The following is a 12,466-nucleotide window of genomic DNA, read 5'->3' on the forward strand; positions in this document are numbered from 1 at the left end:
CACCGGGCAGTAGCCATGGGGCGGCGGCAGGGTGGTCGGCTGCGCAGCCTTTTCAAAGGCCACACACAATGGAGCCGGGCATTGGAGTTGGGGGCGGGGAGCGATGAACGTGCGCAGGCCGGTGAAGGCTTTTCTTGTTTTCTCCCCATCCCCCTGCCAGCTGCCGGCGCCGGCCCAATTATTGTCTGGGGGGACGGGGGCGCGGATCCACTTCCCACGAGCTGCCGGCACTGGCCCGATGACCATGGGGGGGAGCACGGATCCACGCCCCACGAGCTGCCAGTGCCAGCACAATGACCATCTGGGGAGGAGTGCGGATCTACACCCTGCGAGCTACCGGCGCCGGCCCAATGACCGTCTGAGGGGGGAACCGCAGATCCACGCCTGGCAATCTGCTGGCGCCAGCCCAATGACCATCTGGGGGAGGAGCACGGATCTATGCCCCACGAGCTGCCACCACCGGCCCGATGACCATCTGGGAGGGGGAGTGAGAGAGAAAGAAAGGAGGAGAGATAGAGGGAGAAAGAGGGGGGAAAAGAGAAAGCAAGAGAGAAAGCGACAGAGCAAGAAAGAAAGAGGGAGAGAGAAAGAAAAAAGAGAGAGGGGGAGGAGAGAGAACGAGAGAGAAATAAAGCAAGAGAGAGAGAAAGTGTGTGAGAGAGAAACGAAGCAAGAGAGAGAGAGAGTGAGAGAGAGATAGCAAGAGAGAGAGACACAGAAAGAGAGAAAGGGGGAGAGAGAAAGAGAAAGAAAGCGAGAGAGAGGGAGAGGAAGGTAGAGAGAGAGAAATGAGAGAAAAAGGGGAGAAAAAAGAGAAATGAGAAAATGATTGAGGCAGAGAATGAGAGGAAAGAGAGAAAGAAAAAAAGAAATGACTCTTGATTTAAAGCATATGATAAAAAGCACCCAAAGAATAACAGAGAAAAAAAACCCAGCCCTCACCTGTTTTTGGAAAGAATAAGAGAGAGAAAACCCCCAGCCCTCACCTGTTTTGGGAAATGGTTCAAGAGATTTTGTGATTAATCATTGTTTAAATTATGTTGGATTTGTACCAATGCAAATAGATAATGCAAATCAGGTGCATTTACATTTTGAATCATAACTGTAGCAAAATTACAGTTTTGAAGTAGCCACCAAAATTAATTTTTGGATTGGGGTCACTGCAACATGGGGAACTGTATTGCGGGGTCACGGCATTAGAAAGTTGAGAACCACTGCTCTATATAAAGATGGCCTAAGCTAGTGATGGTGAACCTTTGTTTCCTTGGGTGCTGGAAGAGCATGCATGTGTGCTATTGTGCATGTGTGAGTGTCCACACCTATAATTCAATGTCTGGGGAGGGCGAAAACAGCTTCCCTCTGGAGGCCAGAAATGGCCTGTTTCTCAACTTCTGGTGGGCCCATTAGGCTTGTGTTTCACTCTCCCCATACTACAAAGGTTTCCCAGGAGCCAGTGGAGGGTAAAAATGTCCTCTCCCATCCCCCCAGAGGCTCTCTGGAAGCCAAAAACGTCCTCCAAGAGCTTCTGTGCAAGCCAAAAATCAGCTGGCCAGCACCCACATGCATGCTAGAGCTGAGCTGGGCAACAGTTCACGTGCCAACAGATATAGCTCCGTGTGCCACCTGTGGCACCCATGCCATAGGTTCGCCATCACTGGCCTAAGCTATAAGAAGATTGTGAAGACCCTAAAACTGAGCTGCAACATGGTAGCCAAAACCATACAGTGATTAAACAGGACAGGTTCCACTCAGAACAGGCCTCACTATGGTCGACCAAAGATGTTCAGTGCCTGTGCTCAGCATCATATCCAGAGGTTGGCTTTGGAAAATAGACTTATGAAGGCTTCCAGCATTGCTGCAGAGGTTGAAAGGGTGATGGGGTCAGCCTGTCAATGCTCAGATCATATGCCACATGTTGCATCAAATTGGTCTGTAGGGCTGTCATCCCAGAAGGAAGCTTCTTCTAAAGATGATGAACAAGAAAGCCACAAATGGTTTGCTGAGGTCCGATGAGACCAAGATAAACTTATTTGATTAGATTGTGTCAAGTGTATGTGACGGTAACCAGGTAAGGAGTACAAAGGCAAGTGTGTCTTGCCTACAGTTAAGCATGGTGGAGGGCACCTTGTGGGGTGCCTCAGGGGTCAGTCCTCTCCCCCCTGCTATTTAATATCTACATGAAACCGCTGCGTGAGATCATCCAAGGGCATGGGGTGAGGTATCATCAGTACGCTGATGATACCCAGATGTACATCTACACCCCATGTCCAGTCAGCGAAGCAGAGGAAGTGATGTGCTGGTGCCTGGAGGCTGTTGAGGTCTGGATGGGTGACAACAGACTCAAACTCAACTCTGATAAGATGGAGTGGCTGTGGGTTTTGCCTCCCAAGGACAATTCCATCTGTCTGTCCATCACCCTGGGGGGGAATTATTGATCCCCTCAGAGAGGGTTCGCAACTTGGGCATCCTCGATCCACAGGTAACATTAGAAAACCATCTTTCAGCTGTGGCAAGGGGGGCGTTTGGCCAGGTTTGCCTGGTGCACCAGTTGCGGCCCTATTTGGACCGGGAGTCACTGCTCACAGTCACACATGCCCTCATCACCTCGAGGTTCGACTACTGCAATGCTCTCTACATGGGGCTACCTTTGAAGAGTGTTCGGAAACTTCAGATCGTGCAAAATGCAGCTGCGAGAGCAATCATGGGCTTCCCTAGGTATTCCCATGTCACACCAACACTCCGCAGTCTGCATTGGTTGCTGATCAGTTTCTGGTCACAATTCAAAGTGTTGGTTATGACCTATAAAGCCATTCATGGCATTGGGCCAGAATATCTTAGGGACCGCCTTCTGCCGCACGAATCCCAGCAACCGGTTAGGTCCCACAGAGTTGGCCTTCTCTGGATCCCGTCAACTAAACAATGTCATCTGGCGGGACCTAGGGGAAGAGCCTTCTCTGTGGCGGCCCCGACCCTCTGGACCCAGCTCCCCCCAGAGATTAGAATTGCCTCCACCTTCCTTGTCTTTCGTAAACTCCTTAAAACCCACCTCTGCCGCCATGCATGGGGGAATTGAAACATCTCCCCCTTGCCCATGTACTTTCTTTCCAAGGTGCTCCGGGTCTCGCCACACTTTGCAACAGACCTTGAGGACGACCCGGGGTCCTCTTTGCTGCCGCACACACAGGGCAGCTTGCCATGTAAGTCTCAATGTCCTTTTTCATGGAAGGCCACCAAAACTGCCTTCTCAGCAGCTGTAAAGTTTTCAGGAATGCAAAGTGACCAGTCACTTTAGAATACTGACCTCTCTCCAATATTAGTGTTCTCATTGAGGCAGAAACATATAATCAGGGACCTATCCATGCCAGCCCAGTCCACTGGGTGCACTCTCCCTGGTGAGTTAGAAATCAATCATCAGTTTCTAATGCTTTCTGGAGATCCACGATCAAACTATCCAAAAGTTCAGTTTTCCCTGAAACCTGCTGTCAATTGCCGGACACGCCCTCTGGTGTTTGGATCACAGGTTGAACTAATTCCAACCTCCCATTGTTATACTGTGGCAGTCTTGACAATGCATCAGCCATGAAATTGTCCCCCCACCCCAGTATATAGCGCAGAGAGAAGTTAAAATGGCTAAAATGCTGTGCCCACCTGGCTTTGGGGATAATTTCCAGGGTTTTTTAAGGCCTCCAAGTTTTTATGATCAGTCCACACCTCAAAGAGTTGTTTAGCACCTTCTAGAAAGTGCCTCCAAGAGAGTAGGGCCTAGCGCACTGCAAATGCTTCCTTTTCCCACACGGCCCACCTCCGTTCAGTCTCAGTGAGTTTTCTAGAGGTGTATGCACAGGGGCGGAGACCCAGTTCTTTGCTCCCTTGTAGCAGTACTGTTCCTATGGCCACATCACTTGCGTCTACCTGGACCACAAAAGGTCTCTCCAAATCAGAGTGTTTGAGAATAGGCTCACTCACAAACAGTCTTTTCAGCTTCTCAAATGCTGCTTGACACTCCATGGTCTACTGCAGTGGGCCGTTAGGTTTAAGCTTACCTTCTCCCTTTGTTTTCAATAGAGTGGTGATTGGTAGCGCTATCTGGGAAAACACTGGAATAAATTGGCGGTAAAAATTGGCAAAACCTAGAAAACTCTGCAACTGTTTCCTAGTCCGCTCCGTTTTCAGCTGCTGCTACTGGGACTCCCAAGATGTGCCGAGTGGATGCCCTGCCCGGTTCTCCGTAGCTGGATGCAGGAAATCCTCCTTGCGAAGGGCTCCCGGAGGTTCCGCTCCACACCAGGTTAAGTCCCAGCAGCAAAGCATCGCATTCCAGCGGTTGCTGGAGCCTCCAGGTGGCAGGGACAAGGCAGGCATGCTGCTGAGTTAGCCAGTCCCAGCAGAGACAGTGGCAGTGGTGGTGGTGGGGGGGGCTTGGGGTGTGGCTGTGACATTCCCAGTGCTGCTGCTCGTCGAAGGGAAGCCGCCAGAGCCATCTCAGCTGTTGCTGCCACCGCTGCAGTCTCCACTGGGACCGACTGACTCAGCGGCGTGCCCACCTTGTCTTTGCCACCCTGGAATGCGACGCTTTGCTACTGGGACTTAACCTAGTGTGGAGTGGAGCCTCTGGAGACCCTTGCGAGGAGGATTCCCTGCATGCAACTGCGGAGAACTGGACAGCGCATCCCCTCAGTGCATACAGCTGGTGGAGGAGACCCGCAGTGTGGCCCTGATCATCCGGTGGGAGGGAGCTCGGCTCTATCAGTCCCCATCCCAATCTCCCACCTTCGGGGGCATCACTAGGGCTGAGTTGCACACCCAGTTTTTGACACACTTTTTTGAGGCAAAAAGGTGCATCTTATACACCAAAATATAGGGAAATTGTATCTCTTTCAGGCAAGAAGAGGTCAGGCACCCTGACCCTAACCCAAACTCTTGACATGAGTGACGTCAAGTTGGCCTGCTTTAAGCCAGTCACATGACCTTTAAGACACTCCCGGTCGCATGATCATCAAGCCACTCCCACCTGGTCACATGGCTGTCAAACCACACCCATAAAATAAGCCATGCCCACAGTGTGGTAGTAAAAATTTTGCAGCCCTTCACTGGTAGATGCCATCTGTAAAATATTTTCATTATATTTTCTTTGTATGCGGCCGACGTTGTCAATTTATAACCCCCCCCCCAAATTTGTTCCCATCTTTCCAAATAAATTCTGTATCCAAAATTTTTAGCCCATACAATCATTGTTCTTTGACAGTTTCATTCTTCAATTTATGATTTAATAGGCAATTATATACCTTTGTGATCAATTTTTCTTCCGTCCCTGTTAAGGTTTGGTCAATTTCTTGTTTTTCATTCTGAAAACTATATTGCTCCAAATCCTTATTATATTTAGTTTAATCTGTAATTAGGACCACCATCTTTAGTATTATGATTCTACTGAAGTTTCCAGAGTAATCATAGGTATAGGAACTCAAATTTCTCCATTTCCAGGTAATTTGTCAAAATACTGCTGGAGAGTAAGATTGATCAGAGTTCTGGTTATATAATTTTGTAGCTTTAAAGTTATACAATGATAATAACTCTCCAAGTGTAGGTTTCTTAGTTATTTGTCAATCATGAGATAGGAGAAAGTAATAATCCAGTGCTCAAATTGCACAAATGATGCTTCTGTACTTGCCAAAAAAGCAGCCATTTTGAGAAAAAAAACCCTTCTATTGTAAACTTAAAATAAAGTGACCATAACTTTGCCCTTCACTCAGATTCCTGTTAGTACATCTCAAAGGAGAAAGATTGACCCCAGCACTGAATTAGTAGAAATTCTCCAGAGATTTGGATAAGCATATTAGGAGCTAGAACCTTTGTTGTATTGGAGTCAATGTCAGTCATAACAAACAGATAATATCATAGGAGCAAATTAAAAATGGTACAAACTTATGGAGAGTGCTAATTCAAATCCTGATTTTCTATTGCAGACCCTACTACAACTGTCTCATTCCACCCCTCCTGCTTGTTTATGTTTTCTGCATTCCTGTATTTCTGTCTAGAAAATTTCTACAAATTAAGTTGAGAATTGTCATACCATCATTGAACACTGACAAAAAATTTGCCCAGTGATATTTATCTCATTGGAATAGTGGAAATAAAATACCCACTTTATATATTCTTATGTTATCTAACTCAACAATCTCATTTTTTTAGGGATACCACATAAATATGACCCAACTTTCAAAGGACCTATTTATGACAGGTAAGACCACCCTGTTGGTAAAAGATTGAGGTTTTTGTTTTTATTTTTCAGGGCAATACAGTATGTCTAGAGTGACCGTTCATTGCCATCTGTTCATTCTCTTTGGGAAGTAATGAAAAAATAACTCTATTGAAACTCCAGGAGCTTAGGGTGGGTTTAGTAGTTAAAACTCTATTTCTTCTAGTTTCACTTCTTGCTTTGTGCATGGACATAGTTGTTTTCCAGCTATAGTATTATTTAATTATAATACAATTTTACTGACATTACTGACATATGATCAGATGTTCACATTTCAATTTGTATCTTATATTACAACAATTCATAAATAATTTTATCAGCCAACATTTTATTTTTTGTGGTCACATTAGTTGCCTTATTCTGATCATCAGAAAAAATATTTGTTTTGTAGCTTCTTAACCATTATCATAACTCGTGACTTGCTATTGAATGGAAATTGCTCTTATTCTCTGATAATATGCATTCATCTGTTAGTTTAAATGTTCAATGTTGCCAGTATGGGTGGAAGCTTTGTTTTAAAGATATCTCACTAAATAGTAAGTTGTGTGTCATGGTAAGCAGAGTAGGTGGATGGATGCTTTATATTTCATGCTGAAACAGTTCTTTTTAAATGAAGAAATCACAAGGTAGTTTTCATAAAGATATATATCATGATAGCAGCCATAAAGTTATATATCATGATAGCAGACTTCCAATATATGAGGGGATGTCCCAAGGGGGGGGGGGCAGCCAATTTTTCAAAGCACCTGAAGACAGAATAAGAAGCAACAGGGATTGAAGACTATTAAAGCGATATCCACCTAGAAGTAATGAGAAATTTTCTGACATTGAGAACAATCAGTAGAAAGAATGGCTTGACTCCAAAAATTTTGAGTATTCCCTCTATAGGAGGTTTTTAGGAAGAAATTTAACATCCATTTGTCCAGAATTGCATAGCGTCTCCTGCTTTCACAGGGGATTGGACTAGAAGACTTCCAAGGTCTCTCTCATTCTGTTATTCTGTAAACTCAATAAGGTTATTGAAGAGTCTTGAGGCAGCGAGTAACACAGACGGTTCCTTTATTTTCAGCTCTTTAGAAAAGTGACTTCAGCTGGAACGCGTCTAAGGTTTTACAGGGAAAAGCGCTCCTTATATACATTTTAGGCTCGCGCCAAAACCGAACTGTCAGCGCCTTAGCCAATCAGGCGCGACCTCTATTTTTAACCATTTCCCCTTAGAGACAGTCATTTACATAGGAATTCAACACCCCTCCCTCCTTAGTTAAAAAAAACCAGTTAGTCAGAAAGCCATGTGATAAAGTCCTCCAATCGGTTTGGTCTGCGTACAGTCCTTTCGGACCTGCGCAGATCAGTTGTGTCCTCGCCGTCGGCAGAAGAGGAGGTCAGTTCGTCGGTACCTCCACTGGTTGTCCAGGGCCGAGGCTGTGCCCCGGACCCCAGTGTCGAGTCGGCTGGCACAACACCGACCTCTGCTGACGAAGATGGTCCGGCTTCGCTGGCTGAAGTTCCCCGTTGCGGTGAGTCCATGTTTAAGTCCATAAAAGTTGGTTGCGCGTCGCCGTCTAGCGAGGGGGAAGAGTCCGTATTAGAATTTTGCCCAGAATTTGTTTCTGGGCGCCTTCGCAAATGGTCGATGTGCCTAGTCCATATTCGGCCATTGTTTAAGCATATAAGATAAGTTTTAGGCGCTGTTTGTTGCACAACTGTCCCTTTTAGCCAGTTCAGGCCCCCATCAAAGTTCTTAGCAAAAATACATTGCCCCAAATACATGTGTCTTTCAGGATTTATAGACATGTAATTATTTGTACAATACATAGGGTGCAGTCTATCAAGTGGGGATCTAAGTTTTCTCTCCATCAGGATTTCAGCAGGACTTTTGTGGGTGGTTGCGTTAGGGGTGATATGCTGGGTCAAAAGGAATTTGTCTAGGTGCTCTTGCACCTCTCCAGGTCCAGACCTACGCAAAGCCTCCTTTGCCACACGAACGTACCTCTCTGCCAATCCATTAGCCCATGGCGAGTAAGGCGAGATGAGGGCATGCCTGACCCCCAACTGGTCTAGGAATAATTCACATTGTCTGGCAGTCAATTGGGGCCCATTATCAGAAACTAAAATGTCAGGACAGCCATGGGTGGCAAAGAGATGGTGCAGGGCCTTAATAGTCGCACTCGTGGTGATATTATTCATAACAATTATTTCGACCCACTTAGAATATGCATCAACCACTATCAAGAAGTATTGTGACCCGATTGGGCCTGCAAAATTGATATGCACTCTGGACCATGGCCGCTTAGGTTGCTCCCAATCCATTGGTGTGGTTTTGGGGGGTTTTGGCCTTGACTCCTGGCATGGGTCACACTTGGCCACCCACTTTTCAATTTCTACATCTAGACCTGGCCACCAGAAGTGCCCCCTAGCTAACCCTTTCATTCTTACAATGCCTGGATGCCCCACATGTAACATAGTTAAGACCTTGGATCTCAGACTTACAGGAATTACAACCCCGTCTCCCCACAATAGACATCCTTTGACATATGACAGTTCAAGTCTCTTACTCTTAAAATCAACAGGTCTCCATCCAAGGGTTCATTATGCCACCCCCTTAATACACAATTTATTACTTTTAGCAATACAGGATCTTGCTGGGTATGTTCAGCTACCTCCTTGGCTATTGTTAGTGGGTTGTCCTAATTCTATAATCAATACATCAGCAGAAGGGGCTGGGTTCTCTACTGTTTCTGCCATGGGGCACCTGCTCAAACCATCTGCATGATTTATTGCTGATCCTTCCCTATGCTTCAGATCATAATGGTAACCTGCTAGGAATATAGCCCATCTAATTAACTGTGGTGACATAAAAGGAGGAGTGGGTTTGTTGGGGGCCAGAAGGCCAAGCAATGGTTTGTGGTCTGTTATTAGTTCAAACTTTCTGCCAAAAAGATAATTGTGGAACTTTTTAACCCCAGCCACTAATGCTAAGGCCTCTTTATCTAACTGACTGTAGTTCCTTTCTGTGCTGGACAAAGTTCTGGAAAAGAATGCTATTGGGGCTTCTGTGCCATTAGGCAAGACATGAGCCAAGACACCCCCGACCCCATAAGGGGACGCATCGCACGTAAGACGTACGGGTAGCAAAGTGCTATACTGTACTACTACACTCTTAGAAGTTAATAAATTCTTTATTTGTGAGAAAGCTTCACGCTCAGTTTTCCCCCATGTCCAAGAAACTCCTTTCTGTAGCAGCCGGTGTAGAGGTTCTGCTGCTGTTGCCTTCTGCTTTAAAAAAACAGAATAGAAATTTAGAAGGCCTAAAAATGCCTGCAATTATGTCTTACTCTGTGGCTCTGGGGCTTCCCTGATGGCCTTTATTTTCTCATGGGTTGGATGGATGCCTTCTTCATCGATCCTATATCCTAAAAACTCTACACTGCTGGTTCCCCAAACGCACTTGTCTGGTTTAATTCTGAGACCTTTATCCTGTAGTCTAGTTAATACTTCCCTTATCCTTTGGTTTAACTGGGACTGATTCTCCCCTGAAATTAAAATGTCATCAAAGTAGGGAATGGTGCCCTTAATTCCTGTCAATAATCTTTCCATAAGGCTTTGAAAAATACCAGGGGCTACGCTTACCCCAAACTGTAACCGGGTGCATTTAAATGCCCCTCTATGGGTGACAATCGTCTGTGCGAGGGCAGTTGGCTCATTGACAGGAAGCTGTTGATAAGCTTGTGCCAAATCGATCTTTGCGAACACTTTCCCTTCCCCCAGGGAGTGAAGCAATTGTTGCACCACTGGTATAGGGTATGGATGGTGTTGTAGTGCCTTATTGAGAGTCGATTTGTAATCGGCGCAGACTCGCAGTGAGCCATCAGGCTTCAGAGGAGTAACTATGGGTGTTTCCCAAGGGGCTTGGTCTACTGGGACCAGAATGCCCTGATTTATGAGCTTGTCAAGCTGGATATCTAATTTAGGAAGAAGTGGCAGAGGGACCCTTCTCGGTTTGAGACGTACAGGAGGAACTTTAGGGTCGAGAGAGAAAGAGATTGGTGGCCTCTTGTAGGACCCCAAAGTGGAGCTAAAGACCTCTGGAAATTCTTTTAAGAAGTTTGGGGTACACTTGGTGCTTACATGGCAAATACCAGAGATTTCAATACCTAGGGGAGCCATCCAGTCTAATCCCAAAAGGGAGTGCCTAGCTCCTGAGACCACAATTAAAGGAAGGTTACATCTTAAATTTTTAAACAAAATTGGTACATACAGTTTCCCCAATACCGGAATTAAACCCCCTTGAAAATCCCTAATAATTAAATCAGTAGGGTTGAGATCAGCCTTGGTGAGATGAGGCATATACATTTTGACCTTCCCCCAAGGCATGATAGTATACCTAGAACCAGTGTCCAGTTCCATCTGGCACGGCTGTGTGTTAAGTAGCAAGGATATAATAATCTTGCCCCTGTTAGTTGTCACCGTGCTATTGATTGAAAGGTCCCAGTCGCGGTTGAAGTTGGAGTTGTTCTTTCGGCCGAAATACCGAAAACCCCTGTTGTCGCGCGGTTGTGCTGGCTGGTTCTGGAAACGGGGAAGACGTTGTGTGGAGAATGATTCTTCCAGCATGGGGGCTCTGCAGGCTTCAGCGATGTGCCCCCGGCGGTTGCAGCGGCGGCAGATGGCATCCCGGAAAGGGCAGCGTTGGCGCGGATGGTTTCCTCGGCAGCCGGAGCAAGGAACGACGGGGCGAGGTTGCCTCAGTGGTCTCGAGTGGTCTTGTTGGAGCAGGAAACAGCTGTCTTCGGAGGAGACAGGTTGACCGAGGTCGTCTGGGGACTCGGCGCGGGAATTTGGAGAGTTGATTTGGGCGACGACTTCTTGCTTGTCATTCTTTTTAAGCTCTTTGGTAGCGGCTTCGGCAACTTCAGTAGTCTGTGCCAGTTTGATGACAGCTTGCAGGGAAGGCTCATCTTCGGTGAGGAGCTTGTTTCTGACGGTAGCATTTTTCATGCCGAAAATGAGGGCATCTATTAGGCGAGCTTCTGGGTTGTCAAATTTACATTTTGACAGCACCGTTCGAAGACGCGTGGCATACTGGTTGATCGTTTCTGCGTCGAGCTGGCCCATTCGCGAGAACTGATGCCGGAAAACGATGGCAGGCTTCGTGGGCTTGAAGTGGGTGGCCAGCTTGGTCTTCAAAGCGTCCCAGGCGACGGAGTTGGCTGGTAGCGGATCTGTCAAGGTCTGGGCGAGATCGTACATCTCCGAGCCGCAGTAATTCAAGAAGATCGCTCTCTTCCAATCATTGTCGGCGTCTCTCATGCCGGCAGCCTCGAGGAAGATCTCGAATTTCGAGATGTAGGCGTCTCAGGTGGACTTCTCCAGGTCGAAGAATTCCAGAGCTCTTCCGACAGGCAGGTTGTCCATTGCGGAAAGCGAAGGTTCGTTCGTCCGTCGTCGCCAGGTGAAGAATCTTGAGGCAGCGAGTAACACAGACGGTTCCTTTATTTTCAGCTCTTTAGAAAAGTGACTTCAACTGGAACGCGTCTAAGGTTTTACAGGGAAAAGCGCTCCTTATATACATTTTAGGCTCCCGCCAAAACCGAACTGTCAGCGCCTTAGCCAATCAGGCGCGACCTCTATTTTTAACCATTTTCCCTTAGAGACAGTCATTTACATAGGGATTCAACAGTTATTTGATTTTAGATCTGGATTATTTGTTTCCTATTAACCTCTTTGTGTGTAGGATTAGCAGTCATGGGTTTAACATACCATCTTCTCCATACTGAGGAGCGGGGTCAGCAGTCACATGGGTCTGCTCGTTGTTCTATCCAATCAGGACCGAGCCTTCAGTCTTGCTGGATCCACCCCTTCCCCAGAATTTGCTCGGTCCTCCTACCATCAGGACATGTGTTGGCTCCTCCTCTCGCAAATTTCCAACACCTTCCCTTCTCATCCACAACCTTAAATTCCTACAAAAAATCAAAAGTACCTCAATCAGATAAGTTCCTTCCACCTCATTTCCTCCCCCTTCCCTCTCCTCGGTCTCCTCCTATCTGCTGGTCTTTTCAGGCTCAGCACCAATGTCGGAGATAGTGGCTTGGGCTTCAGCGCTGCCAGTCGCTGGCTGCTTAGCTCCCACCGCCGGCAGCTGTTTTCACCTTAATTTGAAACTGCCCATTTGCAGAGTGGGACGGAGGAGCAAGTCACTTGCTTTTGTCT

General features: G+C 46.7%; 1 protein-coding gene across 5 annotated transcripts in view; it reads left to right on the forward strand.

The window, feature by feature from the left end:
• Positions 1-12,466, forward strand: part of SLC44A2 (solute carrier family 44 member 2 (CTL2 blood group)) — a 237,509-nt gene that overhangs the window by 29,741 nt on the left and 195,302 nt on the right. For 4 of the 5 annotated variants that reach the window (XM_070741789.1, XM_070741790.1, XM_070741793.1 and 1 more), the window contains one exon: positions 6,190-6,238. The exons of the other annotated variant lie outside the window; for it this stretch is intronic. In XM_070741789.1, coding sequence (XP_070597890.1) covers positions 6,190-6,238 — 49 coding nt within the window. The remainder of the gene's footprint in view (positions 1-6,189; positions 6,239-12,466) is intronic. 5 annotated transcript variants of the gene reach the window in all.

The sequence above is a fragment of the Erythrolamprus reginae genome, chromosome 2 (assembly GCF_031021105.1).
Source record: "Erythrolamprus reginae isolate rEryReg1 chromosome 2, rEryReg1.hap1, whole genome shotgun sequence".
NCBI lineage: Eukaryota > Metazoa > Chordata > Lepidosauria > Squamata > Dipsadidae > Erythrolamprus > Erythrolamprus reginae.